At 41.4% G+C, this 22,675-nt stretch overlaps 1 protein-coding gene across 4 annotated transcripts in view; it reads right to left on the reverse strand.

The window, feature by feature from the left end:
• Positions 1–22,675, reverse strand: part of SLC8A1 (solute carrier family 8 member A1) — a 296,646-nt gene that overhangs the window by 33,136 nt on the left and 240,835 nt on the right. Inside the window, exons 4-9 of one of the 4 annotated variants that reach the window (XM_081156220.1) lie at positions 18,409–18,515; positions 15,232–15,252; positions 14,781–14,798; positions 10,661–10,729; positions 5,416–5,546; positions 1,336–1,435 (exon numbers count right to left, since the gene is read on the reverse strand). In XM_081156220.1, the coding sequence (XP_081012346.1) occupies positions 1,336–1,435; positions 5,416–5,546; positions 10,661–10,729; positions 14,781–14,798; positions 15,232–15,252; positions 18,409–18,515 (446 nt within the window). Of the gene's footprint in view, positions 1–1,335; positions 1,436–5,415; positions 5,547–10,660; positions 10,730–14,780; positions 14,799–15,231; positions 15,253–17,759; positions 17,884–18,408; positions 18,516–22,675 lie in introns of all 4 variants that reach the window. The other 3 variants (XM_081156221.1, XM_081156222.1, XM_081156223.1) reach the window with 3 other exon arrangements.

The raw sequence follows: 22,675 nt of genomic DNA on the forward strand, positions 1-22,675 counted from the left end.
CTTATAAAAGAGATTCGAGAGCTGCCTCACCCCTTCCCCCATGTGAGGACACATAGAGAAGACAGCTCTTTATGAATCCGAAAGAGGACTCTCACCAGACACCAAATTTGCCAGTACCTTGGTCCTGGGTTTCCCAGCCTCTAGAACTATGAGAAATAAATATCTGTTGCTTATAAGTCACCCTGTCTATGGCATTTTGTTAAGCAGCTCAAATGCCAGGGAGTTTCCCCCTCCCCCTATCAGAATTTACATGTAAATTCTAAATCTACTCTCCTAAGCAATTACTCACCATTTAATATTCACAAATTTCCATTGTATACTCAATTGCAAGAAACCAAACTGTGATTATAAACAGCACTAATAATAAACAGGCAAAAAAAAAAATGTTTACCACCCTCTGTTCCCACAGCACTTGGGAGATCTGTCAAATGGTTCTGAGGCAGATTGGAAAGAGGGGGTTGTGTTTGAAGTCATAGCCCAACTGCTAGTGGTGCAGTTTCCCTATTTTATAGTTTAGGAATTACTATTTAGAAAACTCTAGCTTTGCTCATGAGCTATAACAGGAGAAGATGAGCCTGCAGGGATCTTTAAAGAGAAAAATCCAGTGGAGAAGGAGCAGAAGAACTGGGAAAAAAATAAAAAAATCCCACTATGCTGTTGCTTTCATGAGTCTGAGACAGGGATTTTCCTCTATATACAACCACACAGTGGACAAGATGTGACAGCGCAGGAGAGGGGCACTTCTTTCTACGTTTAATCCTCTCAGGTCTCTGGCTCCTTGAGTTGGAAAAACACTTCATTTTGTAGGATTTTCCTAAATAAAACTCTACACTTTGCTTGTACAGGAAGGAGGAGAATGTGATTCTATTTCCACATCTAGAGCTGGTGTGGACACGTATTTGTGAGCCGTTGTTGAAGAGAGTGTAAAATGACGCAGGTGGTGGTGGAAAGTGTCTTCTGTCAGCCTGTCCCACCTAGGATTTTTCTGTTTCTTTTGTGACCTTCACTTGGCCACTTCTGCTTTCAGGGAATTTTCCAGACAAAGCCTCATGATTGTCTACCCGAGAGACCCAAAAGGCTTTAAATGTATCTGGTCAATTTCCAGAGGGAAAGAAGCAATGTAGAGACAAGTGTCCTGTTTGAGGACATTGGCTTCATCTAGAGAGTCTAAATGAGTCCCCCAAATGTGCATACATGCTACCAATACATTTATTTCTCTTTTAATTTTTATCATGGAAGTTCTTCGGTGCTTTGACATAGACCAGTGGCCACAGTAGGGAAAGTAAGCGGAGCTCGGTCATTAGAATTTATAACATGCAGAGAAGGTTTACTCACCAGCACTGACAGTGATCGCTTCAATAAACTGCTCTCTCCAGCTGTTTGTCCCAACCACCAGGGCTAGGTTTGTCTTCTTAATAAGTTTGTCCACGGTGCTCTAGAAAGGGTGAAATGAATAAGAAAATAACTGCTGGGTTAGCTAAGGCCTTGGAAAATCTAAGACTTTGATGATTTTGAAACCCCAGAGTTATATAAAGAAAGGGTAGCAGATGTTAGGCTCAGAACAACAGTATTGACATCAAACACTGTTATGATTATGCAAACAGGCATAGTCCTTACTTGGAAACATGCTGAAATGGAAACTTCTTTTTCATAGCAAAGACAAGCCTCCCTCACCGCCTAAATGGCCAATGAAGAATGGCCTCGATGTTCAGATTAGCAGATGCTGCAAAAGCCCATCCCCTTCCCCTGAATGCTTTATGAACTTGCTTCTAGACAGGCTTCATCTATAGTGTGCTGTCGGCAACTGAATTAACATATGCCCCACTCAGCAGTTATATATCTGCGAATAACCTGAATTGGCAGAGAGATTATAAAACTAGAAACTGTTGTGGTACTTTGTTTATCAATACATTGCAGTCAGACAGCAGAACCTCAAAAGTGCTGCTGTATGATCACCTATAAATGGATTTTTCTCTGGCTCCCGATTTTGTCAGCCCAGGGGCTGTCAAGAGAATTCACTCTCACCCTACTCCTGTTGCAAACAAGAAAGCACAAGATAAGAAAAGGTCAATGCATAGAGTTTAGGGCACACTGCAATTTACCTTGCACTGAGTCCCCCTTGCTTTACTAACACTGAACCTCTTATTTTTCTTTCTCTTTCAGCCTTTTTTAAGTACTTGGTTTTTACAATTAGCACTTTCTAGCTTTCTAATTGTCACTTAATGTAACAACTGGAGCAGCCAAGCATTTGCAAGAAAACTAAGTAAGCAGATGCATCCAAAGCACTACCACACATCACAGCCACTACAGGGAAGAGGGTCATGTCCAGAACACGAGGCTGCTCTTCCCAGAGGGACCACCACATCGACTAGTCTACCACACAACCACACTTACTGTCAGAGCATCCTCGAATTCCCACTAATTGCAAAGAGGCAGAAAACACGTATTATTTGTCTTAGGTCAAACTCTGTACATGTTTAATGCAGTGTACCTGAATTGACTATGGTTTGAGAGAGAGAGAGAGAGAGCACATCATCAGCTAACTGGGAGTGAAAAAAAAAGCAATCTGAGCCTGTACAGAGGGCCAAAGCTATCAGAATATCAAGTGTGTTAGTTCAACAAGAGGCGTTTGAACTGGCTTGAAATATTGACATAACATGAAAGGGCCCATCTCCAACTGGCCCACTCTGGATTTCTAACACGGTTCTTTGCTAGCTTGTTTGTCCTTAAGGTGGTGACCTTTCAGCCTCTGGCCTTGTGTCTAGAACTGCCAGTGCTCCTGACAGTAGCTGTAGCCATCACTGCTCTTGGCCACCAGAACTTGAGGCACATGGCAAGCATCTGGCTTTTCTCTCTCAGCCACATCTCATCAAGCACCCTGTCTTGGTTGATGCCAGGTCAGAGTTCTGTGTAGAATGTAGCAAGAAATGGCCTTGATTTTTCCTAAATGTAACGGAAACTTGGGGCAGGTCTCTCTCCAAAGGAACCCTCTTTGCTCTGAAGCCTGGGCAGAGAATCCCATGTTTATCACCTGGAGATAAACAGTTGAACAGATAAACTGGTCTAACAGTTGAATGCCTCAAGAAATCTCTCTAAAGAACAACGTTTTAAGATAAATAGAACTTTAAATTTATAAATATGTAATACTCAGGATAGACTGTGAACTTCAGTTCATGTTAACCCTGGGGGACTATGGGATAGCTTGGGTTCTTCCTAGGACTTAATTTGCATATGTGTCCTCCTTTGACCTATGGGAGGAGGTAGAGTGAATAAGCTGAATCTGAAGTTCAGGCACCTGAACTGGGACAGTGCCATCTGTGTTTACCTGGAGGTTTCCTATATGTTAGTGGCATCACTGCCCAAGCCTTAGGAGTGACTGTTATAACCTCACCTTCAGCAACGGCTTCTAGGAAAGCCAAGCCCTCAGTCACAAGTAAACAAGAACCCAGCGGGCAAAATCGAGTGGGGCATTGTAAGGTGTCATCTGGCTTTGGCATTTTAATGCAGTTCTGAGACCTTTAAGCAAGTTCTTTAAAGTGGCCATGGTTTAGAAAAAGAAATTTCTTAAAGAAATAATAGATGAAAATTGATACTTGAGGGTACTTCGGAAAAATGCCCCCAAGGTGCCCTTTATTGATAACAGAAAGGGTACTGATGAACTTTGAGGAGATGGGAGGAAATAGTCCAAGGAAGCTATTCTAGGAAGAAAACTACCCCAAACAACTAGACTTACGTAAAGAGACTTGGGGGACTTTCAAATACTCAGATCACTAGGGTTGTTACCAGAGAGAGCTTTGGACTCAAGAAAGCATTGTTGTCTGGAAGACTGCCCTGCCATACCCAACCCGATGCGCCCTACAGGAAGGCACTATGATTGCTCTTCCTAGTCCAGGTACATGGAAGGGCAAGGTTGGGGGTTCTGCTGTAAGGGAGAGAACACAGTTCCCCATCAGTGTCCTGGAAGGGGTGGGAGACGAGCTTCTACAGAAATGCCTAGCCGTAGAGTCTCTGCTGCAGCAAGTGGCAGCAGGCCCTCTGATTCCAGCTGAAAAGAAGGTGCATGAGGAAGAGGGAGGTTGGACACATCTGGACAGACTGGCCCATGGAAACGGACGGTCTGAGCTATTGGTATTCTGCAATTACAGGGAGCTTGTGTGTGTACCAGTCGTGTGTGCAGTGAGCCAGCTTCCAGATCAAACAACAGGTGCGCTATGAGGGTCAGGGACCGCCTAGAAAGCACTGATCCTGGAATTTACCCCTGTCTGTTTTTCTAGGGGAATGAGTGAAAGGAAAAGTTAACAGATTTTTTTTTTTTCAGTTGCCTGAAGGGGAAAGTTTAATTGCATCTCTATCTTTTAAAAATTCCACTTTAATTGCAAAGGCATTTTTACTCTCCACTTGTCTTCTATCAGCCACCTCAATTTGTGAACTAAAAAAAAAAAAAAGATAATTAATGGGCCCAGCTAAAGGAAAAGAGGCCACGGAGATGGAAAATCCAGATAAAATACCGAGACTTCTAAGTTGGTGGCCTGATTCTCCCTTTTGGGATCCTCATTCTGGTTTCCCAGACAGAAGCAGTCAGCTTTTGAAACACAGGTGGAGAAAAGACTGCTGTGCTCTGGATGTGTAGTTCTGGAACGCCAGAGAAAGGCTGCTCTTCTTCACGCCCTCCCCTCCCCCTGCTGAACTACGGCGTGGCTCCCCTGGAGTTTTCTCAGATGTTAGGGCTGTGTGAGTGAGACGGGATGGGAGGTAGGCGAGGGGACGAGGGAGCAGCTAAGAGTGGGCAGGGACTTTCACCTCCAAGTCCTCAGCTTACCCTAAGGCCCATCTGTTTAACTTCTGCAAAGTCAGTGTCATCATGGAGAGAAGTGCTAATCCAATTTTATCAGCACAGTTTACAAGCTCTCTGGTTACAGGCCTATACCTTCAGTATGTTGATGGTGCTAAAATGTCCTGGGATATTAAGAGGATGACTAAATATAAAAGGGAGTTGGTCGAGGGGATGTTCCATAGGGAGAGCTTACCATCTCCTCTCCAAACCAGAAGCCTCCTAATTTTCAGCACCTAACCGAAGGCACCTAAATTTCGTTGTGGTTGCTTTGCACACGTGACACTCTCTTGGAACCCACCTTCGCTTCTTCCTTGATACCTTCTCAGACACAGTCCTCCTTTTGGGCCACCTCTGACCCTTTGACAGATGCCACCCACTGAGCCCGGTTCTGATGTTGTTTGATTCGTGGGAACTTTCGATTCCTTACTGTCTAATTCCAATTCTGCTCTGAAGGCCTCTCGGTTAGTGAGCAAGTTTCTGAAGTTACATCTGCCTCTCTTTCCCAATGGATCTTACACTATGAAGAGTTCTGATCCCAGGATGGCGCTGGCCTCCCGGGTGGGCAGTGCGGGTGAGCGTACCTTGAATTCATAGGATTCTTCGATGATCACTTCCAGCTTGGTGTGTTCTCCCAGGATGGGGCGCCCCATTTCTGCAATGCGCCTCTCCTCCTCTTCTTTGCTGGTCAGCGGCTGCTTGTCGTCACATTCCTCTGTGAAAGGGATGGGCAAGAGAGTGAGCCATGTGCTCAGCTTTATCTGGAACTCCCTGGATCAGGAAACTGAGGGGGAAGGAAGCCCTAATGACCTACTGAAAATCCCTTGGTGAGATCATAAGGCTGGAGGGGAGGACTGGACAGACGCTTGCTGTGTCAGGCAGCACATCGCTAGGACAGCAAGAGATGATAATGTCCCACAGCCTGAGCACATGTGAAAGGGAGACCAGGGAAAACAACTTATGGGGTCACCTCGCTGACAAAGACTCTGCCTGCTCGCTGTCCATGCTGTGGGAATCCCCGGCTGTCCCCTGCGACGCTGGCTCAGCTGGCTGTTTCTACATATTCCTTCAGCACGTGACCAAAAGGAAACACAACTAGAACAGCAAGAGTGACTCAAGCGGGGAGGGAATCTGGCCTCTTTCTCTCCACTTTCTAGAGGCAACAGAAAATGCCCCAGGGCCAAAGAGATGATGGAAGGGAAATTCTGACCCTAGCCTCTCACTTGGCAAGAACCTCTGTTGCAAGTTAAGAAGGAAAACATCCATCCCGTGTTTCAGTAAGATGCCTGCTCCAGGGCTTCCTCTCTGGTGCAAAGCTGAAATGTGCTAGGAAGACCTTGACCATGCTAATCTTAAAGTAAACAGGGAGGGTGGAGGTGAGGCCTTGGGGGAGTCGATACTACTCACCATGTGAGCGTGATTATTTCCAGAACCACCATGTAGCTTACACTCCAGGGAGGCTAGGGGGTGCTGGCAAAATGTTAATGGACTGGAGAGTCCATTAATGAGGGGAAGCTCACAGTCGGCTCCTCTCTGCTTGAAGGTCATGAGGATAAATCCCAGACTGAAAAGGCCACGCACATGTGAAGGACAAAGACTGTTCCTATAATCACTCAGCCCCTTTATCAGTCAGGCCCAGGATGCTACAGCAAGAAAGGCCACTTCCCCTCGGAGTCAAGTTGAATAAATCGCATCTCCAAGGAAGTAGTGTCGGTGGTATAGAAAGACCTCGGCCCTGACGTCCTCGCTTTTAGAACTAAACAGGCAAACTGCACGCAGTGGGAGTCTGTGGACTGAGGAGATAGCAGAAAGGGAGGGACTTCTAGCCCAGGCTTCCTGTCTTTTGCATTTAGGCATCAACTTCCGTAGGACTCCACACCTCCTATGCGCTCCAAAGACACATGGCTTCCCTCTGCCGAGGGACTCCACTGTGGTGGCTCCATTTGATGCTCTAGCAAATGCTGCAACAACTGGTTCCTAGGCCCATTGTTCCCTGCTAGGGCACAGAGCAGACGGGCTAGAGGCACTGCTAGCATTTTATATACACCACGAGTAAAAACCAGCTGAAGTCCAAAGCAGAACATAACATATCACTGAAATCTTTAGTATGCATTCAATAGTGTCTTCCTAAAAGGATATTTCAGAATCTGCTTTCCTATCCCCAGTGATTACAGGGCCCTGAAGAGATGCAATGAAGACTAAAAAGCAATGATTTTGGATGGGCCAGAAATTGCTGAATGTTAGCAGATGCAAAGGAGAGGTGCAGGGAGATTAATTTTAACTGTAAATGTGGTCATCTTTTTTAAAGTAGACTAGGGAAGTTATGACCCAAGGGAAAGCAAAGCGTTGTGATTGGCGTCCTTAAGATTTGTCCTTGAAATTAAGAGTGTGTAGTCCAGGGGGTGGGCTAAATATGTGATGTCCAGTGTGCAAATCCATCATGTTTTGATTTTTACTGCCATCTGATCCTTGAATCCAGGATAATGTTGTTGGTAGCAGGTTATATTAATGTCTTTGTTCCAAACCTTGGCTGAACATGCATGCCTTGAAGACTTACATCAAGTTAGAATTACTTTTTCAGAAGAACTACTATAACTTGGGTTTTTATTTGAACTGCAAAGCCATTGGGGAAGAATTATGCCTCCCCCTTTTCTGTGCTTTACTTATAAATGGTAAGTTGCTTTTAATGGGATCAAGGTCATTTTAATGGGATTCAAGGTAATAGAGAAATTACAAAAGAAAGGCGGTGTGAAGGCATTGTTTCACACTGCATTTCACAAAATGAAATGATTTGGAACATGATGTTGAATAAATGGACATGGTAGGAAATGAAATGGAATCATACAGTGAGTGGAAAGGTTATTCCCTTTTTAATCACCCTTCACTCCGTCTGATCAGGAAGAATTGCTTAGTTTGGTGCTGTTATGTCTGTAACTAGTTCCTGACATTTGGGTTTGTACCATTTAAGAAAGAGAAAACAGCCCTCAGGCAAAGGGCATTTGACTGTATTTAGTTAGAACTTAATAACTTCTTTCCATTCTAATTTTTTTAACCTTATTTTCTACTAATGATAAATGATACTAGCTTTCCATTTGTGTTACTGACAAGATTTTCTTTAAAAAACAAATTTAGTGAAGTAGAAACATTAGGCAATTAAAAAAAAAATCACATGAAGTAAACAACAGCATAGTTGGTGTGCAGTGAAGGCACAGATTATAAAGGAGGTTGGAGAGTGACCAAAATTTAGGAAACACTCTTAACAGATTTCACACTAACCTAAAGGAAAGCAAGACACCTTGTTTCTATCACTTCCCACTCTTGCTCCAAACTTGACTTGAATTTAATGCCTCACTTTTATTCTCTTGTCTACCCATCTGGAAAAGCTTCCCTATTTCCATCCAGATAATCCAACTTATCTTACAAAACCCCACCTCTTCTTGCATGAAATATCCCGATTGACCCATTAGGAATGACCACTCTAACCTTATACTAATTCCCTAATATTTGTTGTATTGAACAGGAACCCTGCTAATATACTTTAAAAAATTTTAAAGTTACCTTTAATAAACATCCAGCATGTAAACTTACTGAGTGAGACAGAATACGTCTCATTACTCTTCGAACTGTGCTCACAACCCCCAGAGCCTATTACAGCGTATAAAATGCCGTAGGTGCTCAGTAAATATTTGTTGTGAGACTCTCCAACTCACTGTTAGAAAGCCTCTTATTTGTTCTTTGTATGTAAAGATGATTTGTTCACTTAACCCATGTCATTGGGCTCCTACAGTATGTCAGTCCTTCCCCCTGAAGTCCTTCCCCCTTTTCCAGGAACTCGGGGCCTAATGGGAAGTGAGGCATGTAGGCGGGACAGCTTCTGGTACAGCAAGGCAAGGGCTGAGGGGCCCGGGAGGAGGGGCAGCTCACTCTGCCTGACGGAGTCGGGAAGGCCTCAGGAAAGAGGAGGTTCTTCAAATTGCCTTTGAAGCACGTACAGAAGCTTGCCAGGCGAAGGTGGTAGTAAGGATGGCTAGGAGGTGGCAAGGTAAGGAGGGGGCATTCCAGGCAGAGAGAGGTCAAAGCACAAGGGCATAGTGCCACGGAAGGGCCAGGGCTAATTTCACTGACTAAATGTCATGAACATGTAAGAGACCATTATACGATATGTAACTGAAGAAAGGCACTGGAAAAATCCAATTACTACTCTATAATGATACTGATAAATTAGCATTTATGGTGCAGGTTTTTGACACTGCAAAGAAGAGGGCTGAGTCTATTTTTTAAAAAGTGTCCTCTTTTTGATAACTTTTATTGAAAAGAGGAATAGTTTAACAGCATTTTTTGATTATCTATTATGTTTGTTTGCTTTGCACTTTGAGCGCTGGATCAAATGTAATCCATTTTACTACGGTCAACTCAGTTTCATTCCCTAATGCAGAGTGAGAAAATTAATTATTTCTCTCTTTATATATATGTACATATACATGTATATATGTAGATACTATACACACACATATTCATGTATACTTTTCAAACTATATTGTATTGACAAGTTCATAATCATACAACATCATGGTCTTAACCAACCAACACAACTTAAAGAGCAAATGCATAATTAATAGCCACTGTTTAAAATCAGTATTGATAGGACATAAAACAATCCTGTGATAAAATCACCAGCAGGGAAACCTCCCTTCTCCTGAGTAATCGATTTTGCAAATGGGAAATAACGAAAGCTAGGAGGTCCCTGGGATCTGGACAAAGCAGAATGATGCACAAGCTACTGCTGATGTTTCGGGCTCAGGCTGCATTGTACAGCGGCATCACTGTGAGCAGCGAAGGGCTGAGAGTGATCCCTATTAGAAAACAATACAACCCACAGGAGGTCTGTGCCGGAGGGGCTACTGCGGATATTCTTTCAAGTATTTGCCATTCTTAATCCTAACAAACAATGTCGAATTCCAAAAGGGGTAGAAGCCAGTGGTGGAACAATTTGCTCCAGGCTATTTTAATCCTTGACTCAGATCTATGCTGGAAGTCTGAGAGCAGAGACCTCTTGAGAGTCTTCAGCGTGTGGCTGGCCTCTCTGATAAGAGCCTCAGGAGACTGGCACTTTTGTTTCCATGAGGAATATTCTAGAACAACTCTGCAGTCCGGGCTGGGTATCATGATTATTGAGTGGGGGTGTGGGAGGTGGAGAGGAGGGAGGAAGAAGGTGTTACTGGGGCAGACAGAAGTGTTTCTACTGCCATGGCCAGTGAGGGACCTTGCTGATATGAAAGAGGGACTATCCATGTCCTCATCTAGAGATGCAGGGCAAGGAGATGGTTCCTAGGCTCTGGATCTACGGAGATCTGGGACAGCGGTGGAATCCTCTAGTCAGCCTGTCAATGTTCCCCTCTGGAGAAGCCCCACAGATGGACTATCATCTGTGCACATATGGCTCACATCATGTTCGCTGAAGGCAGGAAAGGCAGGCTCTGGGAAGAAATACAGTTTGCCTGCAGAGAGACTTCACTTAAGTTGGAATTAAAAACCCATGCTTGAGAAGTAAGATTTGCAAGAAATGTGAAATATATTGAAACTCTAGGGGGAGTGGCCATCAGGTTCAGTCTCCTCTGATGGTCCATGCTGCTCCCTCCACCACGCATGCCTCCTGTCCCGTTGCTGCTGATCCGCCTCAACCCCCAGCTACAGAGAGCCACTGCATTATTTAGTAATGTTTTAGAGGGGACAGAGGCTAAACTGTGTCACTTCAATGGCTAATGACCTTGAAGACAGTTAACTTCAATTAATTACACTGGTTTTCCAGGACCATGATGAAACGAGTACCTGCAATGGTGATTACAGTAGAGGGAATCGGATGTTCTCTAGCGTGAACTTTCCTGAAGACAGGTTGGCCTAGCAAAAGGACAGGCAGAAAATCAGCAGGATGCATTGCACGAGTTTGCTAGCAGAGCTCTGTGGAATTAGTAAGCTAAACAGCACATTGAGATGCACACATCACAAGCAATGTTAGAGAATTGAGTGGTCACAGGTCATTCCTATGTAGGTTGCAGAAGTGAGAGGTGATGGGGCAAATGTTCTGCAAGCCAAACCAGATCATATGAATGGACCACACATGCCACAGTAGTGGTACAGCCAGATTCCTGCAGGTTCATGTCCTTTAAGTTATTGCTTCCAGAGGCATCATGAAAAAATGGAAAGCACTTGGTGTGATGAAGGGTAGCCTGGTTTTCCTACTGGTGCCAACAACATAGCCCAGAGCAGGTCATTCCCCATTTCTTTTCAGATGTGAAAGGGGGTAATAGTTACTTGCTATTTCCACATCAAGGTTTGTTTGAGAGTCAAGTAACATAACATCTGGGAACATGTTTATATATTTCCTGGGCATTCTGAATGAGAGAATGTTGTATTCACTAGCAAGGTACACCATGGTCAGAGCAGCTGTTTGGATTACCTAGGCCTAGGGTTTTCATCACACTCCTGGTTCAACTGGCTGCCACATCCACCTGCTGTTGGCTTCTACCAAGACCTAACCTGGGAATCATGAGATTGGTGACTTGGTGTCAACTCTGTCATATGCTTGCTCTTTAAACTTGAGCAAGGCACTTCTCTTCCCTGAGACTCAGTTTTCTCAATTGTAAAATGGAACTGATCTCGAAGGGGGTTTGTTCCTCTAAGCTGTGTCCTGGAATGATTACGTGTTTTTAACTGTCAGGATTTTCATAGTTTGGTTTCCTTCCCTGTGCCTTAGTCTATTACATGATGAGATAATGTAATTGGAAGAGTAATTTTTAAAAGAGGTATATTGACTGTTATATGCTTCTAATTAATTAGGGAACTCTACAGCTGCCTGTTTGGGGAATCAAACTTTCTCCTCTCCAAACTGAACTAGAATACTTAATTTTATTAAAAATATCCAAATTAATGTGCGGTAATGTCCCCCTTTTGGGGGACCCCTGGTTTTTCATATGACTAGTGTTCATACTGGTGGCATATGTGAAACAGCTGGGCTTTGAATTGAAAAGAGGTAATGATGCAGAAAGGAATGAAGTGGTTAAGAGGAGGGAAATAGAAGTGCTGGGACTGGAACAGTCACCACATGGCCTGGGCTTAAAGTCAGAGTGCCAGGCTCTGAGTCGAGAACGGGTGAAGGGGGGCAGATCGATCGATCTCTTTGCACCCTCATTTCCTCTCTTGTAAGTAAGAACAATAACATCTTATTCCATAGGACTGAGGAGTAAATGATACAACAAGTAAGAGTTGCTTTATGACCTCTAATGAGCTATAATGTATGGGGGTTATTATCATGTTAGGGTCAAGGGGGAATGAGCTCATAGGTCCAGACAAGAGCCTTTCAGGGAGGCGAGTTCTAGGAGCAACAGGTAAAGATTTACAAATGCTGAAACTACCTCCAGAACTTAATGGCCACCACTGAGGAGGTCTCTGAAATATAAGTACTGGGCTGTGGACCAAACTTTTCAATTTCCATATATCTTGCTTCAAATTTAGATTTTCACACTCAGCTGTACAAGACCACACAAACACTGCAGGCAAAATCCAAAGGCTAGCCCTGGCTGGTGTGGCATCATCTCATGCACCAAAAGGTTGCTAGTTCGATTCCAGGTTGAGGGCTCCATCCCTGGTGGGGGCTCTCCAGGAGGCAGCCAATCAATGTTTCGCTCTCGTATTGATGTTTCTCTCTCTCTCTCTCTTTCTCTCTCTCAAAATCAATAAAAAATCTTTTTAAAAAATCCAAAGGCTAGGTTAAATTCCTCTCTACTACCTCTGCACCTCAAAGCCTTGACTTCAAAGCTTCAAACACACTTCAAAGGAAAACTCTTTGGGACTTAAAGCAGCTTTTGACTGTTTAGAACAAAGTTTTAGACCTTTTCCCAGGAGCATCTACAGAGCATTTATAGAGTGGAGGTGTTCCAGCCTAGTTCCAGAGGAGAAAGGCCATGTAAAGTCATGTAAAGTGAGAGGCCAATGTGGAGATTCTCACAAAGTTCTGGAACTTTCTCTTGTTCTAACAGCATCAATTTCAAGTCTAGGGAAGAGGTGGTGTCAACACAAAAACTGCTATTTCAGATGAAAATATCAGCCATAAGAGAGACCTTGATGAAGCATGTGAAATGACAGACACCTTTTTGTCAGTGTTGGACATCAGTAGACAGAGATTCTAGAACTTTATAGGAACGGTTTCTGAGAAAAGAAAACTGGGATCCAATTACATAGACACCAAAAGAGAAGATGCTTCAGTGATATGGAAGGAAGGCCCTAAAAGCAAAATCCTGACATAGCCAACGCTAAAGGAAATGGATAGCTATCCAAACACCTCAACGCATTTTAACAAGGTGTTCATTCTACAGCCAAGGATTCTTAGTAAAGGTCTCATTACCAGGTTGCATAGGGCTGAAGGTGCTGCTCAATATTATACTATTTCTACAATGGTTGATTTTTAAAAAAAAAATCACTTCACGGAAGCCATGAAGCTCAATGTCCCTTCCTCACATCTCACAAGGATAACTAACTTACTGGTTTACAGAATCAGAATATTTCCCAGAAGACTTCAATGAGTTAAAATGATGGGTGAGAAAAAGAAGATAAAAAACTTTAAAAAGAAACGGTCTTGGATTTAAAAACAGCATGTACGGCAGTGCAGAGCTGGGGAGACTGAACCTGGGGAGAGCTTCTGCTGGATCAGATTTAACGAACCCTCCGCCGGGACTTGTCCTGTTTAACATTTTGATCTTTTTCAATTTCCACGTCTCTGAGAGCCTATGAGTCATTCTGCCATTAAATGTTTTGTCTGGAGCGAGGCAGCAGAGAGTAAGAGCCCATGTGAAATTGCTCCTGCTCAGAAAGTCCCACTTTGGAGCTACTTGATCATGAGTTTACACTAACAGTGGTTTAAGTTAACCCCAAACTCCACCACAGCAATTTCGAAATGAGAATATTTGGAAATATTCCTTTTTATTTCTTTTTTGTTCCGTTGTCTGTGTTTCTAAAAAAAGTATTAGAATACTGATATCTGCACAGTATATTGGACGTCTGCTCTTTATCTCCTTCTCTAACTCTGCCTAGACAATTCTGAAAGGGTGAGAAAATATTAAGGATGAAAAGAGAGGACACTGTAAGGAAATACCTTCCTTCTGTACACAAGAAAACAGCTTTAGAGTTGTGCTAAACAATTCAATCAGAACAGGCTGGGTATACCATTCTAAATTTAAGGGTTTTAAACTTGTTGACTGGCATTTTGAGTTTTTATAGAGCATTTTGTAATGCACCTCAAGTGGTAGAAATATTACTCATGTATTTATGTGTTAATAATGCTAAAACTTAAATCCCCAAAGTGGGGTTTGTTCACATTGGTGTGGTTGGATGATGGGAAGGGACTTCTCTGTCTTCTCCCAACAGGGTATTAGTTACTATTAGTATCCTGAGGCTGGCCATGGAGAAATCTTAGATGTCAACTCCTATGTTTCCTTGAGGCCAGCATTTGTCTTACTTACTCTGGGACTTTTTTGGAACATCTAGCAGGGGGCATTGCATGTCATCAGGGCTATGTGAACATTTATAAACACACCAAGTGTCAAAATGTGAACAATTATAGGGTCTCCATATAAATTTGTGTGTAAATGAACACAACACACACATTGTTAATGTGTAAAATTTAAATGTCTAAAATCATCAAGAACACACCATGTGCTACAGCTAAATGTTAACATACAGGTTACATAAGATGAGGTTTTGGTTTGTTTTTTAAGGGTATTTGAAGAAAATGAGGAACATTAAAAAATTTGTCTTACCATACAGGCATTTTCCTTCATTAAAAGAAAGTAAAAATGAGAAATGCTTTTAAAAAATATATATATATACAATACATGGTGAAAACAGACAGTAAAAAAAGTAAAACTTGATGTCATTAGACTTTAAAAATTCATACCTGTTATTGTGAAGCCACCTAAAAAAGAGAAAAATAAATAAATGTTACAATTTACTTAACTCACACTCTAAATAACAAATACCAGTGACACTAGACTGCCTGACAACCCAACCAAGGCATAAAAACTAGCCAAATTATATTTATAATTAAGAAAAAATACAAAAACATCCGTTTATGACTTAATCACTAATCATTCTTTTAAGTTTATGGGATTTAGTGCACAAATTTAATTCTGTGCATACCTAAGAAATCACTGATTTTTAAAAAGGTTATACTAAACTAAAACTGGAATATAAATTATCTGACCTTAACAAAAATGAGGCCAATGGCCCTAAACAACAATCTTGCTAGTAAATCAATAGAAATAAAAGTCAAAAAACTATTGTATCACTTGACAGAAATGGAAATTTCTAGAAAAATGGAAAGGAAATGCAAGAAATGAAATGCTTACCAAGCTCATTCAATAACAGGGCTGTGAAGGAAACAGACAAAGACAAACACAGAATAAGAGACCAGATGAATAATGAAAGTAAGAGGAATATCAGTGGAAAGAAATCCAGGCAGATCTAGTGGTAGGAGCCACTGATAAAAAAAATCAGGGCACCCCAAAGAAATGTGGCATTGGGAATATTTCCAAAGAAAGAATCCCAACACTAATTTCTGCAAATGGGTGTGATTGACTACATATATATATTTCACTCTGTATATTATTTCTTGACATTTAATCAAACATTTCTACTATATATGTTTACAGATAGTGTGTATATCTAGTTTACCAAATATAGTAGAAACATTTTATGAAGTTAACCCTAAACTTTGAGCAAGTCTTTTCATGAAATATTGCCTGGGAGTTAGTAAATTCAACGTATGGAAGTCTTAAATCATCCAGGATCTCAGGTATTATACCTTTCATTCAATGAAAACAGATAAAACACCTTGGGAAATTTCATTTTGGCCAACCTTTCTGGAAGGACACTGGCCCAAGGTGAAGCTGTCTCTCTGTAAGTTCTATTTGCTTGATATTTTGGCCATCAAGGAATGCTTATGTTTTTTAAATCCTCTAAACTCAAGTCCCAGGAATTAGGGCTATTTATCTGTCCTTATTGATGACTTCTGCACATTATAACTGGACAACCAGAATGCTTCTGTGGACACATAATTCCATGGAAACTGACAAGGCATGGTATGTGTGTGTGTGGGGGGGAGTGTGTGTGGGGGGCCTACATAATTTGTCTTTCAGGTTATATGCTTTAAACCCAGACCATACTGTAGCACTTCATTTTGGTGAAGCTCCCTGGCTGAATGGACCAAATAAATGTAGATGGGAAAACTACAATTAGTTTTTCAGGCCCAATTTTCCTTCTAATGGTAGCGGCATTAGAGGATACTGTCAAAAACAAGTCAGTAATTTTATTTATAGTGATAAGAACCCACTTAGCGGGTGCAAAACTGGATAGTGCTATCAAGGAATTTTAATTTGCTTTTACATGAGGGCATATTTTATTAAAACAACAATTGAAAGAGCTGTATTCAGTATGCTCTCCCTTTAGATAAAAGACAGTTCTTTGGAGGAATTCATTTAGAAGTAAGTGTTTCTTTCTGTATGTTAATGAGGCATTTTTGATCCCATCTTTGTAAGAAATCAGCACAATCTTCTGAAGTGTCTTCCTTCTGCCTACTGTCCATGGAGCATGTTAAATAAGCTGAATTAAAATGGGTCCCCAGTGCTTTTTCCTCCATATTCCAAAGGCTCCTATTACCATTTTGAATGTGATTAAGTCAGGACTACAAACTTTTTTTTTTTTCTGATGGACTCTGAGGCCATTGAGTTCTTACAAATGTGGGATGAAATTCCTCCAAATATTGGGTCTGTATAAAAATTAGTCCTATATACTTGATTATTTTTACATGTAAAAATATAGATTTCTTGCAGAGTAGTCCATCTAATCGTCATTTGTTTGTATACAATGAATAAGAGCTATTAATATGTATAATGCTCATTTTATGCATATAATTAAATGGACAGAATTCCTTTTAAAATCTACACTATTACGGATAATTATAGGAAGTCCTCACAATAATTCAGAACAAAAAATTATCTTTAAAGCTGATATAAAATTCTTGCCCTTCCTTATCAAATATAGGCCTCATAAAATAGATATAAAGTAAAAGAGAACAAAGCAATTGTCCTCTTCACTCAAATATTTTCTACAAATACAAGTACATATCAACAAAAAAAATCTAATTATGAGGATATGGCTGCTTATTTTTTTCTCTTTACTGTACATGTTAGAAATTTGTCAATTCTGTAAGGAAAGAAAGATTTTGGAGCATAGGCTGGATAGGCCTTAAGCAAGGGCTACATCTTACTGAAGGGCCATATCCTTCCTACTTAAAGAAAATTGATATGACTATGATTTCATATATATGATCCCTTTTAAATGTTATATTTGATCATATAAAAATATTATGCCTCAGTGAACACTAGAATATAGATACCACTACACTTTAAGGATCTTAGTTCTTATTAAATATCTTTTTGAAATCTGGATCCTCTGGAGAAACATAATTATTTTATTCTTTTGAAATTTCCTATTAGTTGACATTAGACTCATTTACCACTGCTAGTAGGTATTAAGTAGTTTTTATCACTAACATTTTAGGGGAAATTTAATAGTTGGAACCAAATTTGAGAATGATCCCTGAATAGGGAAAAAATAAACACATAAATCATTCTTTTATGTCATCGTTTCTGAGTGCCAGAAATCTCTTCCAGCATGGGTTAAATCTGGTTTCAATCAAGGTTAGTTGGCATTTCTTGAAGAAAATGGGCCGAGCTGGGTTGCACTTGTTAGGAAAGGGAAATGAAACTGCCAAAGCCTAAAGGAAACGAAGTATAGTACTTGGAAGCCGAGGAAGAGGAGAGAGTTAAGTGTGAGAGTAGGGAGACACGGAGAGAGTACAATTTCTCGCTGGTACGTCTTTGTATACTCTCACACCTTTCATTCCTCTTCTTATCCATTTTGGTTCCTCAAGCACAAGGGAGAAACTGCACTCTTTCTCATATTCCTCACGGTCAAATATTCTAATGGTAATGATCTTCCTGTGGGAACACAAGACAAAGGCAAAACAAATGGTTGGAGTCACACGCTCATGCTAGGTGTTCACCAAGCCGAATGTTACTGTGATGTTATGGAGGGAGAAATGGCAACACATGGACCTCCTGACGTATGTAAAAGGGCATCTCGGGTGCTCTCAGCTGGCCCCCATTAAGTTTTCTTTGCTAATTTATCACGTTCGCAAGTTCTTCCTGTTCCAATTAGCAGTCAGGAGGTACCCTGAATTAGGAAGAGAAACCAGACAGTTGGCTTCATCTGCCATGAACTTTCCCAGACACGGAGGCTCGATGGACTGCACTGAAAATTAGTAGCTCAGCCCTGTAACGCGCAGAGCGGCCCAAACTGGCTGATGGAGCTGCAGGCCCGGCCCTGTGGCCCGGGTGAGGTCTATGCCCTGTTACATAGGTGGAGGGTATGTGCACTGGAAGTCACGTTCTGAAGAGCGCAGGCATCCGGGCGGCCCCGGCCAGCAGAAGCTGTTGGGCTCAGCCCTGGAGCAGCTCCCCCACCTTTCTTCTCACTCATCTCCACCAGGCGGGGCTCTCCAATCTCAAGGAAGAAGGTCTTGTTTTTCTCATACTCCTCATCATCAATTACCTTGACTGATATTGTTTTGCTGAAACAGAGAAGAATAGAAATTGACGAACAAGGGGAAAGGAAAAGGGCAGAGGAGGAACATAGAGCAGAGGAAAGCAAGGCTAAGGAGCCGCATCCCAGGCGAACAGCAGCCGGGAACCTTCCACACGTGAGTTTTTCCTTCAAGAAGGAGTGTGGGAGAGTTCTCAAAGCCTGGACGGGTCACCCAAGGCGCAGCTGCCTTGCCCAGGGTTCGAGTTATCTCAGCAAAACATAGGACACGGCACTAACAGGGTTATCATCATCAGGCAAAGGGAGAGCACAACACTGGCCATGATGATAAGAAAAGAAAAATCTATTTATTTCGTCAATGCCTTAACTGTAGGCTTGTCTGAGCTGTGTCCTGGAAACCACTCCTTTAGAACAAATCAATAAATCACTTCAAAATACTAACAGAGCTTAGCTCTGAGTGTTAGGCTTATAGGTTACCGTTTTGTCTTCATTGTGCTTTACTGTATTTCCAAACGTAATATCTTCAACCTAAGATTTTATTAAAATAATAAATGTATAAAAACACTGCAAAAGAGAATATAAAGTCCTTTATCTTACCCCACCCAATGTTCTAGGATTAAAGTCTTACTCAGGTTAGTCAGCTTTCCCACCGAGATCACAGGGGGAAGTTGCTCATGCTGTTTGTCTTTCCGAAGAAGGAAGCTGAGACTTCTCAACAGCTGTCTTGAGAAGTGAGGGGTGAGGCGTTATGATGCTATAGTTATTTATTTTCTTCCCTCCCAAAGTTGAGTTTCAACTTTCACAAGTTGCACCATTTGCTCTACTTTCAAACTCCACTGATACACCGAAGTATAACGTTAAAAATTCTTCCTGTCACCCCACCCTCTAGTGCTTCTTGCCCTACGGTCTTCTGGTTACCAGTGACTGACAGGCAGGTGGGACAAATGCAAATATACAAATCTCAACTTCCCAGAAGCCTGATGACTCCGAAAATATATCTAATGTTAATCTCTTCATGTATTACAACTTACTCAGAACTCCTAAATACCTGTTTGTCTTTGAAAATATATATATATTTTTCAGTAACATTGGCCAAAAAACATTTCTGACTAAAGTTTTTGAAACAGTGAGTTTATATAGACACACAATTTTAATGGCATGGATATTATTTAGTTTTGCTGGAATTTTCCAGGTTTTCTGGAAAGAAACTGGTTTGTACATATAATTTTAATTTTGTGAATCCAAATCATAATTTCATTTAGACCTGTGCATGCCAAAGAGCATTAATGTCTTTTTTCCCAGAACAAAGGAAGCTACAGGTAGAAGTTGATTCTGATTCTCTGAGTTTCTCAGCCCCTGATGCTAAATGCTTTAGTCCTGCTTTCTTGGGTTAGCCTTGTAGAAATGAGATCAAATGATTGGTTCAGGTCCTTCGCAGCCCAATAGCTACTCTCTGATCCTTGGCTACAGAACGTCCCCACATGATGCTTACATCTCACTTTTTCCCTACTAAGGAGCTGGAGCTTGTGATAACGCCTTTTCTATCTCAGTTCTGTCCTCAAAGACTGAACTACTAAAGCTAGAAGAGCAGCTGAAAATGACTAAAGGAACAATCATTTTTTAAGGTAGTTAGATATTTACCAACAACGTAACAAAGTCCAACTACATGTATAAGTGAACAGTTCCAGTCCAACTTCTAGAACAAATTTCTGGAATTCACCTATTTACTTAGCATATAAAAAAAATCAGCTTGCCCTGACTAAAGTGGGATCATTCCTCAGTATTCCCCCAAGGATAAAATATATGAATTTTAGGTATTAATTTCCATCTTACTCCTTATAATCATAAACTATAGTGCACATCTCTACTAAAGCACTGAGCACCATGAGACCATGTGTGGGAAAGTACTGATGGGTATTAGAAGGGCCATGGTACCTTTGTCTGGACCTGATGGCCTGAGAATGGTTATCAAAGCTCTTTGGGATAGGGTACATTAAACTCGATGTCTTGCTGCAGTGCTTTTGCTCATATTAATTAAATACACTTGATTTATTTTTCTGCATCCTGCACTCCCAACCCATCCTGCATCTCATCACATATTTTATTCAATTGTAGAAATAAAGACAGCACAGCATAGATGCTTAGAGTAGCCTTGCTTAATAGGGCAAGTGTTTGTTTAGGAAAAGCTACCAGTTTCACGCTCAAAGGACCACTTGACACAAATAAATGAAAACAACCAAACAACACAGTGTTTCTTATCCTTGATGAGTTTAATCCTTTGCTGCTGTAATAGCTTTATTTTCTATACTCTGAGTAGCTGATAAGTGTGACAGGGCCCGACACAATTTGTATAATAAACACTTAGAATTTATCATTAGACTATCACTATTCACTAGGGTCATAATCCTTAAAAATTATTTCAGTATTTGATAACTGTGACCCTGGAAAATCAAAGCTAAAGAAAAAGGGCACAGTCCCTCTGTGGGTGCCTGGCAAAGGCAGCTACAACACGGGATTTGCATAATGGCATATCATTTCAAAATCATTACTTACACAATCAATAGGGCCCCTGACAGGAGGAGCCATTACATTTTATATTGATTTTGCTCTGCTTGCACAGTAAAGCTATTAATTGAAACACTTTTTAAAGGACATGCCAATCAATTTAAAGAGGGAGGGTGAAGTCAGTCCTTATGAATTAGCCCTCTGGATTGAGGCAGGTAAACATAAAAAGGGACTGGTAATGTCCACCTTTAGCTTCAGAACAGAGCTATTTCTCCCCTTAGCAAAGGTAAGATGAAGGCATGTAATTCTGCTCACATTCCAAGCCTAATGCACAAAAGAAACTGTTACCCCTCCTTCCACCACAGGGGATGTTAGCTGAGGTGGGGTGGATTTGGTGAAGACTCCAGTTACACCATCTTGATAATCAGCAGAAGCATGCCTCTGGTCCTCACAGTTCTGCAGTACAAACAGCATCTCCAGGACTGAAGGGACCTTAAAGGTCTCCAGTCTGCCCCCATTGCCACACCAGTCCCATATTCACAGGGCTTTTGCACCGTCACAAGGAATTCTCCCTGAGAACACAAATTCATGTTGTCTGTTCTCCTAATACCCCTAGAAATACCTTCTACTACTTAAAATTGACTCAGAGAACTTAAGTAATTTCCAAGATCACAAAGTGAGACACCTGCGACTGTCTCCAAAGACCAAACCTTTCAATTATGTCACCCACAAGGTCCCTTATTCATTCAGCTGTGCAGTATTTTTATGACCACTTTAAAGGAACTGGATCATTATTTTAAATTAATGCAGAGGTTTATTGTTCTATCTTTCTGTTAACAAAGACTGCCTAGATGGACCATAATAGGTTTTCAATTCTGTTTTTAAAAGAAGTGCAGCACATACTAGATTTGATGATGGCTGTCTTAAAAAGTTAAATCCTTGAAGAGATAAAGGCTTTATTAGGATTAATTGAAAAATGCCAGGAACATGTAGAGACTCTGCAACTTTGAAGACTTGGAGCAGGTAGCTTGTTAGAATTCCAGAATCTCAGGGCCCACTCCATACCCACCAAATCAGATCTACATTTAATAAGATCCCCAGATGGGAGTTAAAGTTTGAGAAGCGCTGACCTGGAGAGAGTAGTGGGTTCTTCTATTAAGTCAGATAATGAATTAAGAGACTGGTGGTAGCCAGGCTTATGTTTTGGAACAGTCTACCTGTTAGAATCACGTGTGGAGCTTTGAAACTGTAAATGCCTGGGCCAGGCCTACTCCAGATCAGTGAAGTCAAACTTTTTGGTTGTGGAGCCCTGACATGCATATAGTTTTAAAAAGTTTTCCAGGTGATTCTAACTGGTGAATGGAGAGCCAGAATATATGGCTTGATGTCTAAAAGAATGTATTAAATAAAGAATGGGTAGAATGTGAGGATGTCAGAATGAAAGCGAAATTTTAGATCAAATTAGCAATGTAGATTGAAACATGAGAGAAACATTTGTCCTTCCTTGGGTTACACAGAGTACCGAAAGTGGTTGTTTTCTTCTTTTATGAAATGCTGGTCTCCCCAGACAGCCTTAATAGTATAGGCGAGAAAACACCTTTATCATTCAGGCAACAGACTTGACACTCATGCAGAGTGATTTCCTTTTTAACAAAGTGATAGGAACTCTAGCAAAAGGATTTT

Source organism: Miniopterus schreibersii (genome assembly GCF_964146895.1).
Source record: "Miniopterus schreibersii genome assembly, chromosome: 13".
Taxonomy (NCBI): domain Eukaryota; kingdom Metazoa; phylum Chordata; class Mammalia; order Chiroptera; family Miniopteridae; genus Miniopterus; species Miniopterus schreibersii.